At 41.5% G+C, this 20,279-nt stretch overlaps 1 protein-coding gene across 3 annotated transcripts in view; it reads right to left on the minus strand.

The window, feature by feature from the left end:
* LOC111249200 (uncharacterized) overlaps nt 1-20,279 on the minus strand; it is a 107,484-nt gene that overhangs the window by 20,099 nt on the left and 67,106 nt on the right. For all 3 annotated transcript variants that reach the window (XR_015326967.1, XM_086987895.1, XM_022802758.2), the window contains 4 exons: nt 7,448-7,577; nt 6,090-6,244; nt 5,446-5,589; nt 4,762-4,852 (listed from right to left, as the gene is read on the minus strand). Coding sequence is in view for 2 of the 3 variants with exons in the window: in XM_086987895.1 (XP_086844021.1) it covers nt 4,762-4,852; nt 5,446-5,589; nt 6,090-6,244; nt 7,448-7,577 (520 nt within the window). In the remaining variant the exon portion in view is untranslated. The remainder of the gene's footprint in view (nt 1-4,761; nt 4,853-5,445; nt 5,590-6,089; nt 6,245-7,447; nt 7,578-20,279) is intronic.

Raw genomic sequence — 20,279 nt, forward strand, 5'->3', positions numbered from 1 at the left:
GGTAATGAGCAAATGCACCTATCAGTATGTATTTTCCAACGTACTTTCTAGCAGAACGTCAAGTTTAACTCGAGCATCTGTCAACACTCTCGTGCGCGCGAAATGTCATATGTGTCGAAACGTACTCGAGAGAACACTTCGGAGGCAAGCTCTCATCGAAATCTGTTTCCGCTTTTTCAAATGCCCTATATTATTAAGCACATTAGAAATAAAATGCGATCATTTCTGAACTAGATCAACGAAATGCATACTTCAGACTACAAGTAATATCCTTATACACTTGTTGTAGGCAACAAATGTATTAGAATGGATGAGGGATCCTTTGACTAGAAACTGGATTGGCTTTAAGCAAGCTGTGTTGCACACTATCTAGGGTTGATGAATTTTCCGCAGATTCTCTACGATATGTCATATATATGCTATACGGTGACCGACCGTTGATTTCGTGGTCGAGTAACTAGCGAACCCTTTGGGTGTCAGCTTCAATTGTGTCGCTGTTTGTTCGGCACATTTCTTCCGTTCCAGTTGAAAAGCCCTGGATGCCCTCCCTATTGGCACACGGCACAGGGCACAGTGTTCACCAAGAAAAGGCGGCATAGCGAAACCATTTGTCATTACGTTTGTTTGGTAAGAGTCGATGAGTAGCTCACTCGCAGAACAAAACTGGCCTTTCGCTGAACCAGCAGCAGCTGCTGTTCCTAGCCAGTTAGTGCTATTGCTATCAATAGATATCGAAAAGACCTTGATCATGGCAATAGAAATATTGTACTTTGATTTATTTCGATACATACTTCTTCATCGCATGAAAGCCTTCCCCGTGTTTACAACACGCAATGCGTGCGCCCATCTCAACGGCAGCGAAAGAGGGAAAACTAGCCAAAAAAAGATCGAGAACCTTCTTTTTATTGTTCCCTAACTCTCACAGCTACCGTCTGTCTTCGTACTCCTGTGTGTATTATTCTGGGACAGAAGGTCGTATAGTGGGCGTATGCCATCACTGAGTATGCCATTCCATCGGCCAATATTACTTGGCCTTCGGAAATAACTCGGCTGATTGGCAACAGGCGGCAAACTTCGATAGGCCAAAATACTCAGTGATTCTGGTTTGGCTACTACTGTTTATGTTGCTTGTGCAGGATGAGTTTCTAGGCCATCTTCTACGGAAAACGATGAACTTGAGAGGGCTAGTAGGATGAGATAAGGCTTAAAATTCTTACGTACGTCTCCGAGTCCTAACTGCTATCTACTATAGAATGAAATTGTTGTTTCCTTTGTTGCTGTTGTTGTTGTGGTGTCGACCAATCTTTGGGGATTGCTGTTCTGTTATTAGATTTGTAGTGAGACTTCGGCTAGCAAGACGAAACAATAACGTTCGGTGTATTCACGGACGGGTTGCAGTAATATAGAAACCTATTTTAAATGGCTTTGGGACAACTAACTGGCCGAATCGAGGGAGAACCTTGCCAGAAAATAAATTTCTGATCAATGGTTGATGTTGCTTTTTAATAGAGATTAATTTAGACCCTTTTTTTTTTTTAGTTCTTGTCTTTGATTTACTCGCTGCTGTAGGTAATGCTTCGCTACTGCGTTAGGTAAATTGTAGTCATCCAGTTGAATAGGGCAGATTTTTAATTGGACTAGAAAAATTATTTTAGGTCTATTGTTGGGCTTTGGCCTGTTAAATTAATTTTTGGTACTCTTGTAGTTTACTGATTGCATTGCTTAATTATTGAGTAGAAAATTCGGCCGAACGCACAAAAATATCCGCTTATAATGAGCGGCATAAGAGTTATTTCCATCAATATCACGACCACATGCTGAACAGTAATATCGTCTATTTCTTTTTTTGTTTGGTCCCTTTGTGTTTTTAAAGGAAAAGTGAAGGGAAATATGCGTATGTTTTTTCATTCTCAATGGCCTGTGGGTTTGAGGTAAACGTCAATGGTTCGTTTTGGACGAAGGGTACTCCGTTAGTGTTCTGAATTATGACGATCTCGGCACGTAGGATCCCTATCTAGAACTTTCATTCTGGAGAAGTGCGCCATTATTGCGAAAACAACCGATATACATATTTCGTTTGCCAGTTCTTCTGCTTTTTTTTTTGTTTTTATATAATCTTTTCTATTGCATCGATAAACTTTATTCGCTAACGCCGTCAATTACTAAATAACAATTTCTACCAGTTGTATTCGTACGTACAACCCACTCATCTAAAGAGCAAGACGTGTGCGTCGTGCGAAGACAACCAGTCATTACTCGATCCCAGTTAATTTTCTGTTCAGTTATTTAAGTGAAGTGGGTTCCTGAAAAAACTGGTTCCAATGAGAGGTTGTGATGGAAAACGACGGCGTCACATTATGTAAGCGGGCATGATTATCCGAGCCTGCTTTCAAGGAGGCACTATCGGAAGAACGAGTCTTCCAAATCGAGAGAGAAACCCAGATCAGACTGGTGATATGCGCATGATCTGCTCAGCAGGCAGATCGCGGGCATCAAATTGTCTTCGGGAAGATGCTCTGGTAAGTAGAACTTGCCGATGGCGATGCCCTTATGTCGATTTAATGGAGCATAGAATTCTATTGAGTTCATTTTCAATGTATCTAAATAAGTAATGCTAAACGTTTTTCTTTGAGGCTTGAAACTGCAACCTGCTAAGAAGGGGATCAGATGTACTTATAAATTATAAGTTATTCGGTTTGTGAGTGCTGCTTGTACGGATTATAGCGTAGAAATTATTGCATTAGGAATTGCAGCTAATTTCGGCCTAGATTAGAACCAGTTGAAATAGAGGACGTTTGAAAATTGCTGGGCCATATATTTGCCCAATTTGCCACGACCTTTTACAAATACATTTCACAATGCTCGTTGATACATTGTATTCACTGGTAATCGTTGGCCTGCCTCGTGCAGCTCAACAACATTGAATTCTCATCATTTCGTATATTTAAGTTGAATACTTAAGTAACTGCGTCGTGAGACTAAAGTTCCTGGGTTATGAAAAGTTTCATTACTTACGTACACTGCCATGACTGTATTGAAAGAGCTATCGTAACATTTATTGGCTCATATTCGACGAACGAACTTGAAAATTAAGGATTAACTCGTAAGTTTTTACGCTAAGGATTAACGCTAAGCATAGCTTGCATTATTTGTTTCATTGTTATAAAGTTGCCTCCATGAACAATTAACCCATGTATATCGTTTATTTAGTTTATTCAAAGCTTATCAATAGCGGACCTCGAAACACAACCAATCGCGTATAATAGAAAAGCCCAAATGAACCCTAATGGAAAATAAGATACATATTTAGCATTCAGAGATCAATTGGGAACCACTTATTCTAATATCAACTACCTCTACTATACTGTGTATATATTAGTGTCGAACGACTGCGAACAAAAGTATTGGGGTATCGTTCTCAGAAACCCGGGATGAATTTTGAAGGCTATACTTTAGCATTGAAAAATAGCCTTATGCAAGAGTGGATTTGTCACCAAGTGAACGAACAGCTTGCATAAGGTTACATAAATTAAGATAGTGAGATATAGCGGTAGAGGACACGGAACTTCAATTTTTCATTCTTTCCTATCCCGGCGGCAAATAGCAACGAGCAAACGAAAATCAACGCTAAACTATAACAGGGCTTGCACTGCACGGGTGCGATCACGTCTCATTTGTAAAATCCAAAAATAGAACGAAGCCAATGAGAATTGCATTTTTTTTTTTTTTTTTTTTGCAAATTTCATAAAACTGTCTGTCTTAGATGTCGTTTAGTTTACTCTAATCAGCTAACCACTTCATTAACATATAAACCCTAGTACCTAGTCAGTTAGACGTGTTTATATACGTACATATCCAGATATTGAAACACATGCCGTAAGTACTGCGTTTATCAGCAGTGAATGATAAACACCTATCAGTAATTCATTTCAGGCTCAAAAGCAGACTATAACAAATTGATTAATACTTGTTGATTTAAAATTAATTTTTGCGTTAGTCTCTAGCTGAATCTATTTTTGTTACGGTCTCTTTCCAACTGTGCCTATAGCCTACCTGTTTTTTGAAGCGCTTTTTTTTTTACGTGTTATTAATAATAAATGTTGAAGTCGTTAATACTAAGCGGTGATGTAGACGGCTACGCAAGAAACAAGGGCACTCCTGGTAGGGTCCATCGTTTTTCTTCATTACTTTATATCGTATGTTCGTTTTCTCTTCCTATTTTTTAATTCATTCCAAATGAAAAATGATGTTAGACAATCTACTTGAAGTTTGTATAACTAGTTTGTATTTATTTCTTCGAAAGCCTCGATGAGTCTAACCAAGGCTACATTTTGAAGCTCAGTTACGGCCGTGTTGCCGCTTACTAGCTGATATCAATTATGGATACGACCTCTGGAAGACATTCAGCTGTTTGTTATAATAAATGACTGACGCAACTATCTTTAATGTCTATGGCCCTTAAATGTATGGATGTTTCCAGTAAAGTATCGCCTGGTGCGGTAGAAGAGACTCTACTTGGTCGCACTTGGTATTGGTGCTTAGGAAACGTGGGAAGTTTTTACAGTTCTGTCTTTTCCGAGCTTATGAGCACATTGCACGCGATCTAAATTTTTCACAAGCGGCCAAAACCGGCAGGATTGGTGACGTTCTCATAGCCGAACAGCTATTTTTGAGAATAATCCCTGGCGCCAAAAATCGTACTTCCTACACGAACGTTTGTTGACCCTTGCGCTATTGCCTGTTCAAAATCGGCACTCATACCCATGGAAAGTTCCAAGACTTCGTGTTCGATGCCAAGAGCCTCAGCTACCATATTTCGGCATTTGGCCAATGCGGCAAAATCGGGATTCTCCTGTGAAAAGAAAAAGGCAGAATATGTGCACACGATTGATCATACGAAACCATTATTCAATGCAGTCTTCCCTAAATTTCCAGAGGATGCGTCACAGATCATTTCGCAACTCTACAAACATGCCCGTAAGCTATGAGGAGCGCACAGAATTTCATTACTCTCGTCTGACTATTACAATAATTTAGCTTATTTTAGGCCTGTCATTTGGATAACCCGTATTAAAGTTCCTCCAAGTTCATATCACTCCTCTAAGTTATCCTACATACTTTCCAAGTTTGCTAAAAGGGTTCTACACACGTACTCGGTTCGATTGTGCCACATATAAACATAAACATAATGGCTAATCTAATAATTTAGGATTGTAGAAAAGGCAAAATATGAACAGATGTAGCACAGTAGTTTTCTAGATTATATTCTTTTGCACAGTTTATACTTTCGAATAGTTCGAAATAGTGCCATCATCAAATTGTACTTTGTATCTCTTTGTTGCGATAGACGAATGGGCATTAGTGACGAAAACGTCTCATTCGATGACCAACTGCAAAGTTTCTGGCTGATGATTTACTTCTGAAAATAACGCATAAAAGACTCACCGTACCCGGCTGCACATCGGCGAAGCCAATCGTCATAAGCCCAAGAAGACTTAAGCGAGGGCACTTCTCTCGAATGTGGCGAGCGAGGTCAACAACTTCCGACATTTCGACGCCTCCCTTCTGTTCTTCCCCAGAAGTATTTACCTACAGAAACAGTTGCAACAATAACAACAATAGTAAACGGCTGCAGTAAGAATGATAACAACATGACATAAGCTAGTTTTGCGTGGTTTGTCAGCGGATCATCATCAGCATATGGCGGTACTTCCTGAAACCTGACCCTTGTAGGTCAACACTAGAACTTTGTCGTAGAAGCTTCGGGCAACATTGTTCTGCCCACATCGAAAAGAGACTATCCGTAAAACCCGGAAGTATATAGACAGCTACAGGACAGGTTCTTCAGATGTACCTTCCTAACCTATATATATATTTCATACGTATTTTCACTAACGTAAAGCGGAATACATGAACAGCTAGAACGTCTTCGTTATATATTTCAGCCTCTCGTCGCGGAGTCGACGCTTCTATAAAGGTCATAGACAGAGTAATCAAGCCCTCAGTTGCTATGAAGTTTTCTTATTGTTATCAGAAAAACTACTTTTGGGTAGTTCGCAGGCTACAACTCTAAGGTATCAACTCTATACCTGGACCATAACGTTGAGCTTATGAGGCTCCCCCCGTTGAGCGCTCTCCCAAGACGAGTTCAAAGAATCAGCAACTTTAGGCGTAGCGACGGTTTCAACAGCCCAAAGACCTGGAACTTTTGCGAGCTGTTTCACCTTGTTACTCTGAAGACGCCCTGATAAAGCAATCAGTAATAACATTACAAGATACAAATATACATTTTAGAAATGGTAACGTTTATTATAATATGCAAAGACAAGTTGTTATTACACTTGGTCTAATCAAACATTACTGTTATAGTTTTATCGAAGCGCAAGGCCTGTGAAGTAAATTAACACCTGGCGGCACCAGTCCGAACTTTAATTTTAGAAAACTTCTAAGGTATCTTAGGAACTTCAAAGTGAAGACCAATTGTTGCCTTTTTGCATGCACAAGTGAAGCAACACCTGAGGCAGGAAGGGGTCAGAATCGAATTCGTGGACTAATCGTCAATCTATCGATACGTTTACTACTCTCAAAAAAGGAAATTACCATAATACTCTTAAGAATTACGTATGTATCGATACGATAGTCGAATTGACGGTTTACTTAGCCCCATAAACACGAGGCCTTCCAGAATTCAATTGTAGAATGTCATGTTTGCTTCAGCTTGTTGAAGTTTTTATTGTTATTGAGCTTAGACACCTTCAATTACCCTATGTATTGAACGTTTGAGATCAGAGAGTGACAGATATTGCTCAGATCTCGTATGCAACGGCGTAGTTCCCTACGGTACTGTTATATATGGAATGTACATTACTTGCTGTTAATGTTTCGTAGATAAGGTTTCTGCCAATACATACAGCACGAAAAGCGTATGAGGGGAAATGTTTCATGCTACCTACACACTAGGCGTATATCACTACCTGAATCATATAAGTGTTAGGGGCAATTAAGTCGTAGTGTAAGTCCATACAAGAAGATATTTATGGCCGCCAGGTTGTAGGCCATTAAAACCGATTCCCTCGTGCCACGAATGAACCTAAACAGTTATATATTTATATTTATTTAAATGTTAGCGAACGTGCTGCTGATCAGTTAAACGTTGCTATATTTAACACTAATATTATGGTAGGATGTTACATAACTCAGGTCAGCTTAAAATTAGTTAATTAGCATCGCAGAGTATCTTCAATATACTATGAGAAGTTAGCTATTTTACCTATGAGATAACGAGTGACTCATTCGTAGAAACTTTACACGCTTTGCTTCCAAAAAGGCAAGATTTCAGTACCCGAACGGTATTTCCTAGCGGAGCGTGAGGGAATGAATTTTGGTGCTTCTAGATGTAATCCCTAAGCATCATTTAAGCGATAAAGATGTTCATTAGATACCGTACCAATGAAATGCCACTTCAATTCAGGACAGTTTTCTTTGATGGAGGGATCCTCTGCCTTGGATACCAATTCCTGAATATAATTTTCGCCGAAATGGCGAGCACCAGCAGCATACGCCGCTATGACATCCTCCTGTAATAATTCATAGAAGAGAAAACAATCTGTTCACTGCTATAATACATTGTTAGATTTCACTGAATATACCTCGTAATAAGCTTCTGTCTATGACAGAGTGCACCTTTAACATTCTATAATAAGGCTGGTTAAAAGAAATTGATAGGTTATTTTTATATTCTACTACAAAACAAGATATAATTATAACTGCGTAATCCACAGTTTGACGCAGTGATTCTGTATGATGTATCTGCGTAAGGGCACACGACGATACGTTCAAATTTTGCTTTCATCTGTACGGATATACTGGACGGTTATAATGGTCTTAGGCATTTATCTGGTTAGGTTCTATATATTATTTTATATTGTCATTAAACTGTAGATGATTGCTATTATAAGAGTTTGACTGCAGTGTTATACTTATGCAGAATCCCAGTTCCGTATTTCAGTGGAATTGTCGACACGGACGTCACGCTATGATTAATGACGTTTGTACAAGCGGGCAACAAAGTTCGTATCGAGGGTGTGGCCGCTTCAGTTTATAGCAGCAAACATTTGGGCCTGGGAGAGCAGGGAAACTGACACTAACGCCATCATATACCAGTTACTCAAAAATCTAGCGCGAAACAAGTCGCACTTAGGACTTACAGGCCACAAACGCTTATTCAAGCATTTTTGCCCTTCAAACATTCGGGGGCCTTGTCTTTCGTACGGCTTAGCTACTAGAAGTTTTGCACCGTGGCAGACACAAATACTAATTTCTTCTTAAAGAAGATAGGCAAATACATCTTGCTACATCGACCAATTTGTTAGATTTGAAACAGGGGGCAAACACCAGCGGCATTTAACAGGTTAAAAAATCAAACGTGACCTATATATAATTCGTATTTGCCGTAATCATAAGCCCACCCTCACTTCTTCGTCTTGTTCTTTAATGTTTATATTTACTGAGCTACTAATTATTTAAATTAGAATGTGGAATTATATTACACATCGAGCACATTTTTTAATTTTTCTAGGCGCTTTTGTAACACACGACTCCAGGTGTGCGATCAAAGATTATAGATATGTTACTCCCAAAGGAGCTACGTCCTTGCATACGCTAAAGACACGCCACGAATGCTTACGCTGTTGGCACCGAGGTTCACTTCGTGTTTCTAACTAAAACCAAAAAAAGAACATAAATAGTTGTATTCTTTACCCACATCAGGCTCAGGTTGACTTAGAAGTACTCACGGAACGACTTTCGTATTGGCTAGCAGGGCCTTCCCACTGATAACACACATAACAGAGAGAGATGCACTGCGCAATAAAATGCTATTAGAGTGCTTGTAAACCAAGATCCATGTATACTTAGCGCTATGTTGGTACTTTATAGAATATTTCTGTTATTACAAAAATTAAGCAAACTATTTTTAGATGTTAACAGAACCAGCGCTACCTGGTGTAAACGATTCACCCAATCACCAAATTGCGTTGTGCAAAGTCTGCCATCTCCAGAATTTTCTTGAAATTATTTCTAAATGGAATCCAATGCTGTCCTATATTTTCCACGATCAGGCTTATCGGTAAGGCCCACATGTTTACTTTAAGCTTGAATTTCGCCGATCGAAACAGCTACTAACTAATCATAAAAAACATGAGCTATTCATTTATTATATGATGTAGCAAAATCCCCCGTGGGAAAACATCCATCTGACAGGGGAATTGCAACATCTGTTGGTGTTTTCTTGTTACAACGGCTACCTAAATTCTAAACGCGTGCATATTAGATTGATTATACAGTGAAAATCGTCATCTTACGATAAACGCCTGGCTTTCAACGTAGAAAACGAAGAATAAGATTAGTTTAATCGAAGAGAGTTCTGTCTCTCTAGACTTAGCCAAAGCTGGTTTTCTTCTAGTGCGATTATCCAATAGTAACAAGAGCAAAAAACATCTGAAGGATTTAGATCGCATCTTAACTTAGATTTCGTAGCTTTATCATTGGGACCCAAATAGTGTTTTTAGGGAAAAAAAAAATAGGTTATCTATATTTTCACTGTAAAGGTGTTTTTTTCCCGAACGATTAAGAATTATGTCGAGGTGAACGTTGGATGATTAATTATTCAAAATCGGAGAGTGAAACAGCAAGCACGTCTCACTTACATAACCGTATTCGTTTAAGTTTTTATGGAACGTTCAGAACTTCTTTTCTCCAGGTATCAGGAAACATACAGTGTGGGAACAAAACTGCAATCGGCGAATAGGGAGGGCAATTGGGATAGAATGTTCGGCCAATTACAAGAGGGTTCCATTGTTACTGCTGGAACATTGGTTTGCATCTCGTACAGCCTCGTGAGCGTAGTCAACCATAAGTTATATGCAAAAGTGGTGATAGAGCTATCACACAGAAATACTCACGGGCTTGCTGAGACCGACTAATAAATCGCTCTATCAGGAAAGTAAGAACACTGCTACCGTTCGCTTGAACGGAATAGCCACACAATAAACACAACAGGACCATCGGAAACTTCTGGCGAAAAATCGTGCCAGATAACCATGACAACATGACGGTTATTGTGTTCTCGAACTCTGGTCGACGTTAGATTGGCTGTAAAATAAGCGAATTAAGTTGTTGAAAACTCTGTGTTTTGGTGTATTTATTTGCCTTTTGGAACCACCTACAAAAAATTGTTTCTTTACGATTTTTTGTAAGCCGACCGAAGTTCATCTTAAAATAGGCTTCGCATTTAATTGTTACAATTGTTAGTTTGAATTTTTTCTACGAGATTGTGCCTTCTTACCATATGCTACAATGTGACTAGCGGGTAAGGATGATCCAAATTTGTGGAAAAATTATTTGGTAACCATCAAGAATATCTGGAAGATTTATAAAACAAATTGAAATTTATTGAATTTTTGCAATTGATGGTATAAAATTGGTAGTAAGTATAACGGGCAAACTGGGTAAATGCAGTATGACGTCTGAGTTTCGAGAGCGTTTCAACGAGAGAAAGTGTTAGGTTAGGTTAGGTTAGGTGTCTTACGCCCAATCGACTGATTTCCAGCATGAAGCGATCCATACTTCCACGTCCCGGTTCGGAATCTAAATCAACTTACGTATCGTTATTGTTAGAAGGCAAGCACGTTATCTAACGAGGTTAATGAAACATTTGGAAAAAGGAATAAAACCAGTATAACAGAATAACGGAGATGGTGCAATAGGTTTTTCGAACGATTGCAACGAGATTGATAAGACTAGTACGATAATTTGCGAAAAAAAGACTCTGAGAACTGTCGATGTATTATGTATATATATTATATTTAGAATCAGGCTGCGAATCGCATTGGTTAAAGCAAGGACAAAAAAAAATGTCAAGGGAAGCCCCCCTGGTCAATTTAGCTTCATTAACATCGATACTAAACTTTACCACGTTTTATTATCGAGTCTATTGCTATTTTTTTTATTAGCAGCAGCGTCATCTATGCATGTAGCAATGCATTAGGGTATTAACGAATTGATTTTGTGTTTAGACGTTTTTTTGGTGTTTTAGATGATATTCGAAATTATTCCCCGACCAATCAAATATCAGTGGCATGAAATTGCGTTACTTTGTTGTGACAATTTTTCCTTCACTCTGAGGATCATATCGATCTTCTATTATCGCTAGAATTTTATTCGTAAAGGTAAAGTACATATGCCGACTAATGATGGATGGCGCGGGAGATTATAGGTCGCGTGCGAGGCTTTGCCGTTCGGCCATAGCCAGCCCATACGAGTGACCTGAGACGATTTCTAGTTACGTCTTTATTGATTCTTTCTGTTTTTCGTTGTCTGTTACGATCGAGTTTCGAAATAATGCAATCCTCGAAAAATATTTCGATCGTTGCGAATACAGCCGGTAGTAAACAGAACTCAGGTATACTTTTGGTTATTATGCCTTTCTACCTATTTGCATACGATTACATTATCACGTGAGTAATGTGTACATAGGCGTTATCAAGCTTAGTTTTGTCTATTTCGTACATTCGACAAGAGGCAGATAGTGAGTGTACGGATTACCTATTCATTCGTGGAAACAATCTATTCCGAACAGCGTTATGTACGTATATACCGTATATTATACGTTTCCTAATGGATCGTACTTCAAACAACTTATTGTTCTCGGTAAAATATCTCCGCGTCATCCAAGTGGACTTGGATATAATGTTATTAATATAAGAAGAACTAGCCAGTTACCAAATATTCTTCTATACACAGTCTACGTTAAAGATTAACAAATTCTTCCCTCTCTTACTGCAAATTCAAACTATTGACCTTTGGCGCATCGACACTATGAAGCTTTTCAATTCTTTCCCTGGTCTGCGTGAAAATAGGTCACGTGATTATTGATAGTGTCATATTGAATATACGCTTTTGTTTTTGCGGTTCCTACACAGAATACATTTGCTAATCAATTATTCCACGCGAACTTGCGATTCTTCGCAGTAAAGCTGCGTTTCTGAGTTGTTTTCCAATTTTGTTACGAAGCCGCTTACCCGTTTGTGCTACCAGAAGAGCAATATCACTATTCATTTACAACCCCATGCGTCTCCTATTCACTGTCTCGCACCGATAGCAGTGATCCACGAATTTGCCAGTGTACTTTGTCACAGTTACCAGACGAACCAAGTTTAGAGTCGGTAACTTCTTCTTCACGATCGAACGCTGCTACTGGACTGTTTCAGCTCGGCTAGCTGAATGTTGCTCTGGGTAAATAGACGATTCCAAAAAACGCATTGCAAACGCATAGCTGTTGCTACTGTCGTCGACGAAAATCTAATTAGAACGCCGTAATGTAAGCTATTACCTCCAGCCGGCGCCGGCAGCAAGATCTCGATCCAGAGTCTGTTCTGTGTCCCTCGGTCTAGCTGGCGTGGACTAGTCGACCCAGTTTTTCCTACTGGCTCGCCCGCTAATCGACTTTAGCTTATCACCGCCCGCCGAACAGGAGCAATGGGACAGACAGGTAACCGATGTTAGTGGTGATTGCATAAAGAGGCACAGCGAAAGCCCCTGACCACCGGGCACCGGCCACCAATGCACGTCCGATTGTCTGCGAAAGTTTCCAATTTTATAATTGTGTCTATTATGTGCAAGCTAGACGGTGAAAATTATCCAATGTAGTGGAAAAAAACTAGCGCGGTGCTAACACATCGCCTTGTTATTGTTATTATTGTTATTGTTGTACTATTGACGTTGTGTATTCTGCGTTCGGTACACGCGATGTTGTATCAGGGTGATAGTCTCAATAGAAAAGTAAATAAAATCCGGAACAACAGCGTTAGCAACAGTCAATGCAAAATATTAGAAAGCTAGACTCTGTAAGTCTGCTTGACTATGATTACCTCTAGTGCAATGTAGACGGTGTTTTTCGTAGCATACCCAGTAGTGTACATAGAAACGATGGCGATAAAGAAGAGGCACGGGGATGGAGAAGAAGAATGAAGCAGAAGAGACATTAACGAAGTTACGAAAGTCTTCGATATCAATCCCCTCCCTCTCGACGCCTGGAACGTTCCCTTTCCACCCCGGCCAACCTCGGTTTTTCCTGTAATTTTTCGTAAATGTCTACGCCTGTTTAGGTGCGTTCGTATAGCATTAAGTGGCGGCACCGCGCCACTGCTAGCCCCCATTATAATAATATAGATGTGGATAGAGGCCTCTAAGAATTGGCACTCTAGTAGCCATAATTAGCCTGCACATCGAGCATACAGCAAAGAGTAAATGCTACTAAGAAGAAATGCGAAGGTATGGGTACCGTGAGTCAAGGGGCAACAATAGCAATAGCTCCGCCAACGACGACCCCAATGCCCTTTGCCGTGCTCTCCCTGTGCACGTTTGTGTCCCGACGGGGCGCTGGCGTAGTAAGTCCTTGTCTGAGTGTCCTCTCACAATGTGTTGATGGCGACATAGAAGAGAATGACAGCGAAGTGGGGTTACTGGGGCAAATGGTTCCTCATGGATTGTTAGGACCTCTGCCGCAGGGGTGACCACATAACAGCCAAACATACAGTGGTAGAAGGGCAACTGGCGTTCTGTGCAAACATCGGGCCGGGTCACCAAGTGCAGGACAGGCTAGTTAAAATTAGGGTCAAGATAGAATATCTCGGTGGAGCAGAAACCAAAGGAGGGCCCCTGCCGTCCGGTCGCAGAGGGGTACGAAGGACGGGGGCAGGGCCGTAGCGTGTCGCAAGACGTGGCGTCGTCGATGACTGCTTTGGTTTCGCAAGATCCGGGCAGCAATGAGAGAAAAAGAGAGTAAAGGGAAAAAGGGCAAGGGACAGGCCCAGGTCAGCTGTGAACGGGGAAGTCAGGATGGTGCTGGCTTTGCTAGACTGCCAGTAACGCCTCAAGGCCGGAGTGCTGAAGGCGCGAGTATGGAGCGCCTGTCCCCTGTGCCTTCGCCACAGGCATGACAGCGTAGGAGTAAAACAAACTGGTCGCAAGCGACTATAACACTCGCGCACCATCTGTTATGTGACAACGCCGATCTAGACAGAGGTGACGGCGGCGACTCTACCAGTGGCATGCTGGCGCCTTGCTGCTGCTGCTACTGCCAGCAGGCTGGGGCAATGGAGTAAACAGGAACAGGCAGAGGATAACAGTGATAAGGACAATAACGATGGAATTACATTGCGTCGTATGATTTTCATAAGTTTCGCAGCCCCTATGGCAATAGTAGCTGCGACGATGTGGCTAAGACCAGCTGACCGCACAACATAAGGGATAATATGTTGTCTTTGTACGCTCAGCGGCCCCTCACCGACCTACTGATAGGTCGTGTGGGTCAGCACACTATTGGGTAACATAAGTGTGTCTATGTGCATGAGTTACTGCAGCATGCAACAACGCCATACCATACGCGAACGTTGTTAGTGCAGTCAAAACGACGAGGTAATAATATTCAGCCTGTGGTCAACGTACGACAGCGAACGGACGAGAAAAGGCTGTAGGTGCCAATGCACACAGTAAAAGTGGGCTGATGAAGTATAAGTGAAATTGTTCTAGTAAATGGGTCGACTGCACCACAATGAATTACTACTACATATTACAAAAATAATGCCCAGAAGTCGACTGTACGGCCGAAACAGCTGCTAAACTTTACTCTAAATTAGATTGCCTTTTCCCAGCAACAAACAGTTAAGCTATCCTGAACTAATTAGAGGGTTAAAACACTCAGTAACTTGTAAACTACACAGAACTAGCCGACCAAATTCAGACTAATAACCACATTACAGTTGTAATGTGACGTAAGTTCTCGGGTGTTATTTTAGAACAGCAAGTGCTTAACTATCTACGACTATGGGCTAGTTGAGCATAATTAGAGAACAATATGTATACACGCGAAGTTTCTCGTGCGCCATAGGTGTTTGCATCTGACTTGAATATACTTTGTCTGTATATTATTTTCTCTTTCATCTTCTTGTTCTTCGTTACAAGTTCGTAACGTGTTTCTTGAGTAATCGCATATTGAGTAGACAGGGAACGTGTGTTGTCTATGCTCTGCTTTACTGAAAAGCTTTCCTAATCACAGCAACCCGTTTTTCCGCTTGAGGTACTGATGTACAGTCACCTCCTCTATCCTTCAACGACCCAGTTTCAGCTTTTTTTTTTAAGCATAACTGCACCAGCAACAAACTGATTAACAAAGTGTATCGCTAAAGATTTTAGTACCGCAGTGTTTAGTGTCCTGGGTAGTTTAAAGGCATCGAAATTTTTCGACCCGCTAAATAGCACCGGGCAATCGAACAGCTGTGTATATTTCCTCAACTGAATTTTTTCGAGTTCGTTTTGGTAGCGGGTGCCACGGACCTTCATAGAGGGATTCACCAGTAACGATGTAACAGCCACAGAAATCCAAACGACAGAGGGATTATATGATCTTTCTCTTATCGTATGCCGATCATTTTACAAAAGTGCAGCAATACTGAATGTTTAAAGTGTACAACTTGGTCAGTACAGGACGTTTACGTGGTGAGTTTTGCCATTCTATCAAAACATTTGGTGACTTTGGCGCTAATCTTCCTATAATGCTTTTCGTTTGTTCTTGCTTTTGTTGTTAAATCGCATTAAAGCAAAGCAAAGTAAAAGAAAGTTCAGCAAACATTTTTTCAATAAAAGATTATTTTGAGAACTTCACTGGCCGTTAATAGGCCGTTAAGAAGAAGTTTATCATTCTCTTAGATAACCCCTCTAGAATGATTTTTCAACTTCTTTTTTTAACTGTAAAAAACATGTTTCTAGCTAAAGCATATGTACGAAAAACGACAACAAAGAACTTTACGAAAGGCTCTTTCAAACGCATCGAAGTTTGCTTATCTCCCACAGGGTTGCGCAACTTTCTATCATGCACAAGTACTCTAAACTTCTATTCAGTACTATACACCTACACCCACCGTAGTACTTTTACTGAAACTGAGTTATTATCATCTAAGCTTTATTATTATTCTTTAATATACCCTATCAGCGTACTTACATGATCGCTCATTAGAGTAAAGCATTTCTGATATCGCTCATCCCCAGGAATTTCCGGGCTCTACGTCAGTATAATACTGTCTTTGACATTGCTTCCGTTGGTTCCGCCCCTATCAGGCTTAATTTCTCTCTCTGTATAGGCACGTTTGTCTCTTAGGGATGCTAATTACACTGGAGTTCAGCAGCATCGATTGACCGAGGCCGGCGAGAATGGACGGTAATTACGCAGCGAGTAACACAATGTGTATTCGCAACGGTCCATCTCATCCTCTCGCTGCGTTCTGCTTCCGTTTCAGAGCCGTTATCCTTCCCGGCATTTGCTTTTTAAGCAGATCCGAGCGGTCATTCTGTTACGACTGCCCTTTGCACCGTCACAGGGGCAACACATCGCCGTCCTTAACCAAGTAGACGGCAAACTGTCTTTTACTGAGCGTCAACAACTTTCTGTCGAATGTGATGCCTTATACCCGTAGTGGTCACAGCAGTCATCCTCACAAGCCGTTTAGCTAGACAAGGAGGCAGAGCTGGAAAAGCATCCTGGTGATGATACCATCGACCAATAGAATGATTTTTCGGTCTTTTTTTTTTCTAAGACTGGGGATACGTAGTCCCAGGGGGTCCTAGTGGACCTCGCCTGGAGTACAGGGGCTGTCCTTATATGGCTAGAACTCTGCGGCAGTTGTAATAACAGCAGTTGCAGTACTGTCCTCGTGCTAGCGCAGTAAGTAACGAGTTTACCTGTTAAATTTCAAGACATGAGTAGTTTAAATCCGAATGCAGGCTTAGACACACTCTCTTTCGTGCTAGAACGAGCCAGCTGCCTGAAGTATTTCCTAGCAGCTTAAGTACCCTACGTAAAACACGGAAAACATTTTAACACTCGCAGTAAATGCTATCTAGCTTTCGAGATAGTTTTGCAATGTTCTCTCTGCATAATGTTCAACAAAGCGGATTACAACGTTCAGGCCAGTTACCTTATATTGAAGTGTGTTCTTGAGTATGCATACAACACTTGCATGTAGTTAACTGGTAGTTTCTACGTGTAGCTATTCGCGTATCGGCTTCTGCAGGCTGAACATTGTTGAAATGTTTTATCGTTTCGTTTATACACATAGGTAATCGTATTTGTGAATATTTTTGAATGTGTTTGGACAAGGTATTCGAGCTACTGCACTGTCTCGCATGAAGATTTTCGAACTTTTTCGAATATTGCTAACGCAAAGTATTCGGCAGTAATGTAAGACTGTTCTTCTCAGCCGCGAGTATCGTTTAATGTTCGTGCGCCCTAGGTAGCGTTCTAGTGTCAGAGAAACCTGGATCCATCTTGATGCTGCTCACTCTACCGTTTCTTTTTTCTTCTATTGAGCTGGCGTCGCGTTAGTATTCGAATGTAGGATTCTACTTTGTGGTAATAATGATGGTAGTACGACATCCGATGCTGTACGAGCTTTGCCGTATCTGTTTTTTCTATTACTGCCCCCCCCCCCCCCCCTCCAATCTGTTCCCGTCGGTTCTCTTACAACTTTCTTTTGTTATTTATCTTTGTTTCCCACTCTAATTTTTACTACCCACTTATGCCGCATGCCCTCTTCCTTTCTTGCTTTCTCAGTTTGAGTCTGTGTTTCTCGCTGGGAGCCTACCTTGTCCGGGTTACCTTGTCCGCCTACTTGATCTCAAGCATGGCCACGAATTTCCCTTTCCCTTTTTACGCCCCAGTGCCCTAGGGAAAACTCCTGAAGAGGCTCTTCAGGAGATTTCCCCTTCCGGCCTTTGGTGAGCTTTCTTTGAGCAGGGGTAACTAGCATTAGAAAGAGGAAGGCGAGAGGCAAGCCCGAGGAGACGAAGGGTGGAATGTATATGGGGGCGATGTTCTTTTTCCTTCACCCTGACTAGAATAATCACCAAGACCAACTATAGAAAATCCTGGGAAAAAGAGATGGGTTCCGTTAGTGAGCATGGAGTGAAAGACGATCCTCCGCAGGAGAGCCCAACTTGCGCAAGGTCGTAAACATGTTTCAAAATCTTCTCCTTGCCATCATATCCGTCGCCCACAGCCCGTTGCCCTCGACAACAACCCTATAGCGAACGGTCATGGAGCTTCCGTGGGCCCTCTTCATAGGCGGCCTGCCCTCAGCCTCTCTTCTGGATGTTACGCAACCTGAGCGTCTGCTCTTTCCCTCATTTCCTGCCCGCCTGCCTATAGCGCACACATGCTTGTTGTTCATATATATATATACATATTTGAACTAACTTGCCATCGTGTCCGCAGCTCCAGCCACCGATACCGAAATGGGCTATTGTGAGAACGGCCCAAAGATCGGCTAAGTAAGGTTATGCTGGGCTAGACTACTTAGGTAGATCTGCCGGTGGAATGCCCTAACGGCGTTGAGAGACTCGGCTGTTGGTCGGGCATAGAGAGAGAAGCGATTGATGTGAGTTAATAGCCTAACTACTACTGGTGGCTCTAGGGGGGCTTATTTACCGTAGGGTCTATGATATGCCTACTGTTTTTTCGTAGACAAATACTACGAAGGTCTATAATAACTGAGCACTTTGTAGCGCAAAATTTCTATAAATTAAGAAACTGTACATATGATTTTTCTTATGTTACTTCTAAGGTATGCCTATTTGGTAAAGAGTGTATTTGTAGTTGCGTGTAGATATGCTCGCAAAAACCTGTTAGTTTTACATGTTCGAATACGCGGCAACATTCAGTAGCGAGCGCCGTCTGGCGGTCACCGTGCCATAGGAGAGTACATAGCAGTTCTCGAAGTCAGCTAGCGATTGGGAAAGCCTCTGGGCGAGGCGGTGTGACGAAACACACCGTCGGGGGATTCTAGCGGGGATGAGCATATTGGGTAGTCAGATGAACAGTAGGAGAGGACGGGCCGATTCTAGCAGACCCTAGGGATAAGCGGGGCAGTGAAAGTGATCGGAATCGGAGGTGAGACCCAGTCGTCAACGCCGCAAAGAGCTTAAAGCGAACTGACTTCCGTAGGGGGTCGATGTAGCAACTGTGTAACGAAATCGTGAGGGGAGAGCAACGGCTAAAGGGAGAGGGCATTCGAGTGGTTACTGGAAGTCTGCATGCGGCCTGCCAGCCCCTTCGCCGACAGGATGCCTCGAAAAGTTCTATCTTAGGACCAGAAAGCAAAAACCCTTTTGGGCTTGGCTTCTGGCTTCGTAGTAGGGTGCTATACCCTAAGCGTTAGGAAACTTGTGGTGGAGGAAGACGGATCCTGAACATTCCTGATGCAAAAGGCGGTGACAAAGGGAAGTTGTCAAATAGTGTGTCGAACATTTCGGTTGCGAAGACGTATTAGTTAAGGGACGAGATAGTCAAATAAGAATTCACTAAAGGTCCCTCAGATTAGCGTCGATATCATGTTGGAGGTTACTGCTTGCTACAGGTAGAAGGAACGCTGGAATCCTTCATTTCGAACCCGCACGTGACTTTGATATGAATGTCATATTTTTCATGTTGTCAAAACAACATTTGCCATTGAATTTGGTACATTTTACGATTTTGCCGACGTTTATGCTTTCGCAAAGAGTAATGTATTAGTTTGCCTATCCTTTAACTATGACACAATATTTAAATGAATAAACCTTAATGGGGTGAACAAATTGCATCTTAACCCATAAGCTGCACGCGCTTAACCATTAAGTCCCCTTCTAATCCGAGCCTTTCAAACGCTCATTTGATTCTTACTGCGTACGCATAATAGTTGTTGTTTATTACATGAACCGCTTTTGATCGGTAGTCTGTTGAATTTTAAGTAATAATACAACTCAACTTACAATAGTATTTCGTATTGTAGACTAATTTCCGATCAGGAGAAAAAATTAGTGATGGACCAAATTAGCGCGGATGCAGCGCTCTCAGACGAGTCGGCAGTTTGAAACTTGGTAACATCCTATTAGGGCATGGCAATTAGCTCAGATTTAAGCCTGAACCGAGATTCAATGCCTCATCTTCGCAACGAGGCTTGCATTATGGACAATTTCACTTTAGTTCTTGACAGGAACTAAAACCACTGCTGACACTTTTGATATCTGTTTACGTCTGTGTTCCGCCTCGTCTATTCCTAATCAGTATTTAGGCAAGCTGGACCAGTCTTAGGGAAAATGCCTGTTTTTTAATACTGCCATACCAAAAGTTTACAGGGACTGGTTGACGCACGTATTACCAGCTTGCTATAGGGGCGTATATGTGTGTG

The sequence above is a fragment of the Varroa destructor genome, unplaced genomic scaffold, assembly GCF_002443255.2.
Source record: "Varroa destructor unplaced genomic scaffold, Vdes_3.0 BEIS01000004.1, whole genome shotgun sequence".
Classification (NCBI taxonomy): domain Eukaryota; kingdom Metazoa; phylum Arthropoda; class Arachnida; order Mesostigmata; family Varroidae; genus Varroa; species Varroa destructor.